Genomic DNA, 5,313 nt, shown 5'->3' on the forward strand with positions numbered 1-5,313 from the left:
ATCTTGTTTGGGATAGTCAACAGGTAATTTCAATCATTATTAACTATATATCTCGGCCTATTTAGTTCGTCATTTCATGATATGAACTATTTAATAACCCCTTTATTCATTTTCTTTGTCGGCGGGCAGCGCTTGGGCAAGGTTCATCAGCGTCACGGAAGGCGAATGGAAACGACAACTGAAATGGTTTCGACCCAAGGTAAGTAATTAAGTAGTACTAGCTAGCTAGCTAGTTGCCATCTCTTTAATTATCATGCTTGATTAATTATTAACTGATCAAATTAAATTCCATTCTCGTAATAAAGGCCCTGAAGCAGGCGCAGGGGACTGATCTGTGTGCATTCTGCGTTTGCGAGAACATTCGCATGATGACGTCCGAAAGGAGCAGATCTCAAAGACAGGAATGGGTACGCTTGTCAGAACACTATTCACAATTTTTACACCATTATCGATATCTAGTCACACAACTAATACACATGCATATTGATCTCCTTCTTAACAGTTCACAGAGGTGCGGGACAAGCTCCTGGAAACGGAGCGCGTAGAAGCACTTCAAGAGGAAATAGCGGGATTTTTGCTCGACCAGGTCATAAATCCGAAGGGAGAATACTATTACCCGCTACCGCCCCCATCGACCAGGTCATGAACCACTTCCAATTGTCATCGTGCTCCGAAGGCACCAATTAGGCAAATGCCACTGGCTCCGAAGGCAACATGCATATGTAGGAGAAATTGTATATAGCTATACATGTGTGTATGTGTGAATTAATATGGTGGTTTGTGAGACATTGATGATATATATATGATTGGTTCTACTAGAAATTCTATTGATATATATATATATATATATATAACGTGTATAATGTGTAGTATCGTAAAATACCAGCAAATGAAAAAGAAATTATAAAACCAAAAAAACCCCAAACATTTTAGTACCGGTTGGTGTTACCAACCGGTACTAAAGGGCTCCCGGCCCCCGGAGCTGGCTCGTGCCACGTGGTTGCCCTTTAGCACCGATTTGTGCTGAACCGGTACTAAAGGAGGGGGGAGGGGGGAGAGATTTAGTGCCCACACTTTAGTGCCGGTTATGGAACCGGTACTAAAGGGCCTTACGAACCGGTGCTATTGTCAGGTTCTACACTAGTGACCCAACACCATATCCTCACCTCACTCACCTCCGCCCACTCAAAGCCGCTCAAACCACCTACCCCCAAGTCGTCCCACCACTTCGGCCTTAAAGATCTGCCATTGCCCACTTCTCCTCACTTCTCTCCTCTCAGATCTTCATTCGTTCTCCCCTTCCCCTGGCCCCTCCAATATACAACATTCAGTTACTACCCTGATCATTCCATTACTGAACGAATCCTCCAGTTGGATCGCAGACCCCCTCATGCAAGATGTCTCTTGATCTGCCCATCGGTTAAAGATTGATAAGATTGGCAGACCACCTGCAGCCCAATGTGAGTCCCCTAACTTCCTCTCTACATGCCAATCATGTTTTTTATCAGAATAATTTGTGTCATGTTCAGTTCATGCCTTTGCAAAATTACTACTTGTGCAAGTCCCACTATTCCTTCATTTTTCTTCTTTTTTTACTCAAAATAAATTGACTTTATTTCTGTTCACGAATGTTGACCATACAATAACTTGCGTGCCCCAAGGAACAACTTCTTCATTTTTATATTTCTGAAGCATACCAGTTCACACTCTGTATTTTTAGAATAATATACCACTCCTTCTCAAGACATAAATCATAAACATTGTCAAAATCTCTAGAGTTTCATTAGGCTTACATAGAGGAAAAAATCAACAACTACGACCAATATATACTTAAATATGCCTATCAATTTCATTTTTTCGGATGTTGATTTTTTAACTAGCAAATTATTAAATTTGTTTCAAATTACATACTGAAGAAATTGCCACAACTATATTGGATATTGCACGATATGTGTAAATAAGCAATCAAATTTTTGATAATGTTCTAAAGACACTTTTATTCACTCAACACATGTCATTTTTTAAATTTTTTAATCCTAATATTTACAGTACACCTCCTTCTTAAATCATAGTGGTAAAAAAATCTCCTCTGTCCAAATCTCTGAAGTTTTGTCCTAAATTAAACAACTACTTAGGTGCTATTTTTTGAATCTATATTTGTCCACCAAAAAGGTCTCTTTGCAAATTAAGGACTACAGCCTTCAAAGTTTTAAAATCTTTGACTGCAGTTTTTTTTTGAACCAGAGTAGGTTGATTAGTATTTAACAGACCCCAACCAGAACCTCCTACCCTTAGTTGTTACAAGCCAAATCTTCTTCCCTCATAGTTAAGCACTCCACATATGCAGCCATGTCTACATGTTGTAGTTTGTCCACATGTCATCATACTTAAGTACCATGATAAAGCCTGATACATATTCAGGCGCAAAATAATACACACATATCTCTTCTACATAATTGTTCCCCTAATCCATTGTAATCTAGACTTCAGGCGCAAGGACGCCTTTAGGCGGGCATCCTTTGTTCCCTTTCATTCCCAGAACCATCTGCAACACATTGCCCTTCAGTTGTTTATTCCACTCCTACAACCAGTCAACATTCGATATATTAAATTTCTAGCCGGTTATATCATATACATTATATAATAACCATATCTAATAACTATCTTTTCAAAAAGATAGGCAAGTAGGGGAAGAACTTGCCTTTGATCTCCCATTCACCAGCGATTTCCCGTCGAAGTATTTGAAATAGTGCACCATGTCGAACGCAGATTCGTCACTGTGAGATAGAAACCAGTTCTTAATAAAAGAAAGTTTTCATATAAGCACAACACAATAGTAGTAAACAATTAACTTACATGTCTGCTGGCCCATGAAGTTCCTCGTGACACTTGTATGTAAACTTCTCGGGCACCACTTCCCAGCCCTTACAGAACTCTCTTGCACACTTGCCTAATCCAGTAATCAGCTTCTCACAAATGCCACTGTGTTTTTCCAGGAGACGTTCCTCTCCAATGCATGAATCCCTTGGATCAAGGACATGCACAATGCATTCGCTCATGTCAATAGCATACAATGTCCAGTATTGCTCTCTATCCCTTCTCGGCGCCATTATCTAAAATAACCAGTCACACAACTCACTTCATATCAAAACTAATATTCCCACTACAAACTTCTGATTGCAAGTACAAACAATCTACTTACCATCCTGCAGCAACGCAGATCATACCCCCAAACCTCACTTGTGAACATTTCTTTCACCTTTGAATTAGCAAGATAATTTTTGTCATACGCCACCAGCTCCTAAACAGATATTGAATTGTCATTATTAGCAAGGAATCTACTATCAGTAATCAGTTATTGTCCCACAGAACATAACAACTCACCGCCCAGAGAGGTAGCAAGATGTGCCTCCAACGGTTTCGTTGTGCAGGTGTCATCCAAGTCAGCTCAACCTCCCACATCATCCTTATGACCACAACAAATCCTCTGTAATTCAGTCCACACAAACCAGTAAACTGATCTACAAATTCGTCCCCAGTCATCTCCAGCAAATCTGGCTCCTCATGCTTGAACCAAATGCTACAACCACAGTTTTAACCAGTGTCAGTACATCTCACCTGCTACTTTCTAATTCATGTTAAAGAATCAAAATTAGGTCCTCAAAGCTTACCGAGGACGCGTACCCCTGAAAGATTGCTTCATGTTCCGCGACCCCGGGTTGGCCACTGCGTGCCTTATCTCCTTGTAGCATTGCCCTAGTACAAAAGACGAGATTGCAAAAACAACTTTCTTCCTACGTTGTCTCACATATACGCATGGCCTTTTCGCCGGCTGGAAAACTATTTCCTCCTCTCCTGTCATACTAGAAGCCAGCCTTTTCTTCTGCCTAAGTGCCACGTCATCTGACTGGGCTACAAACTCTCCTTCATAATACGTCGGGATGTTCAAATCTGGTATTTCAGCTGTTGCATTCAGATGTCAATATATTATATACATGAACCATAATTCATGCTCCTACCATATAAACTACAAATACTTGTTTAACAATGTTTTTACCATTTATTCTTTGTGTTAAATATGCTTGCGCAAACACGGTCATTGGAACAAATACCCCTTTCCTTTCACACCACTCATCCATTCCCAACTTGTCCCTTGGTAATTTTTTAAGAGGTCCCATCGAATAATCAGAAATACCACCCTTGTCGTCTCCTATGTATTTCAAATTAATTAGGTTGCACTCATCAACTATTAAATGTAATTACATTCTAGTTATTTTTCTGTCATCATCACACAACTTACCAAGTAAGCTCTTTCCAGCGCAATCACCCACTTTCTCCTTCCCTTTAATTTCATTGACAACAGTAGCCGACCCTGCCCGCCATAGAATAAAATATAATGAATTAGTTCGAATGCGAAACTACCCATGCTAGACCAGAACAGATAACTATGTTTTATTGTTTGGACGAACACCTATTCCATATAGGAATAAACACACCTCTAACAACCGCCCATTACATTACTTGTGATGTAAACAACTTGTTCAAACAAGTGTTTCATACCTGCCACACTGCTGTATTTCGAAGCACCGATCCCTTTCAATAAATCCAAGCTTTCTATCTTCAAACCTGTCAAACATTCCGCAACTTTCTTATGTCCGTTTTAATGCAACTGTAATTATACAATTTTCTTTACCTTCGACCAACATATTTCCACAGCTCTTCAAATAACTAATGTTATTTTTCTTCTTCTCCAGTCCGATGTTTACGATGCACTCAAACAACTTCCTGAAATCTTCAACAACCCTACTCTTCTCATTATGTAAGTAATTTTCCCTAACCATCCTGGCCATATATGTATTAGCCCCGCCTGCTGTTACTAGCATATCGTGTAAATCCATGCTACGATTTGTACCCTCCAATGCCATTCTTTCCGCATGTGCAATGAACAATGGCATCGCCTGACAGTTGTAAACACAACAATCAGACCATTTATGCTTAACTATTACTCTATTGCAATCCAGTTTATTAATTACTTACACTTGTTGCCATTTCCAGAATATCCGCCTCTCCTTCGTAATCCAAGTCCGGCACGATTTTCTTAGGCTGAATACATAATAGTTTCACTGTTAGACATTATATAACAGGTTTTTTTTTTCAATTTTACACATTATATACACACTGAATATTAGTTCTTACGAATGACAGCCCCACAAGTTTTTTGTTATTTTCTTACAAATTAACCAATATAATTATAAGGAAATACTGAAAAGAATAATTGCTGTTCTATCATCCAAATTAAACAAATTTTACTTA

At 39.2% G+C, this 5,313-nt stretch overlaps 1 protein-coding gene across 1 annotated transcript; it reads right to left on the reverse strand.

The window, feature by feature from the left end:
* Positions 1-2,479: 2,479 nt before the first annotated feature.
* Positions 2,480-4,710, reverse strand: LOC119333927. Its single transcript, XM_037606641.1, has 8 exons — positions 4,561-4,710; positions 4,301-4,372; positions 3,672-3,963; positions 3,385-3,580; positions 3,203-3,301; positions 2,857-3,113; positions 2,702-2,777; positions 2,480-2,581 (listed from the first exon to the last, which is right to left on the reverse strand). The coding sequence occupies exons 3-8, from the start codon at positions 3,860-3,862 to the stop codon at positions 2,480-2,482; spliced, it is 921 nt and encodes a 306-aa protein (XP_037462538.1). The 5' UTR covers positions 3,863-3,963; positions 4,301-4,372; positions 4,561-4,710.
* Positions 4,711-5,313: the final 603 nt, after the last annotated feature.

The sequence above is a fragment of the Triticum dicoccoides genome, chromosome 7A (genome assembly GCF_002162155.2).
Source record: "Triticum dicoccoides isolate Atlit2015 ecotype Zavitan chromosome 7A, WEW_v2.0, whole genome shotgun sequence".
Lineage (NCBI taxonomy): Eukaryota > Viridiplantae > Streptophyta > Magnoliopsida > Poales > Poaceae > Triticum > Triticum dicoccoides.

Coding starts and splice junctions, on each gene's coding strand:
- LOC119333927 (XM_037606641.1), bottom strand. CDS start 3,862: ATGACAGGAGAGGAGGAAATAGTTTTCCAGCCGGCGAAAAGGCCATGC. Junction 3,302..3,384: donor TCTTGCTACCTCTCTGGGCG/GTGAGTTGTTAT, acceptor ATATCTGTTTAG/GAGCTGGTGGCGTATGACAA. Junction 2,778..2,856: donor CTTCATGGGCCAGCAGACAT/GTAAGTTAATTG, acceptor TCTATCTCACAG/TGACGAATCTGCGTTCGACA.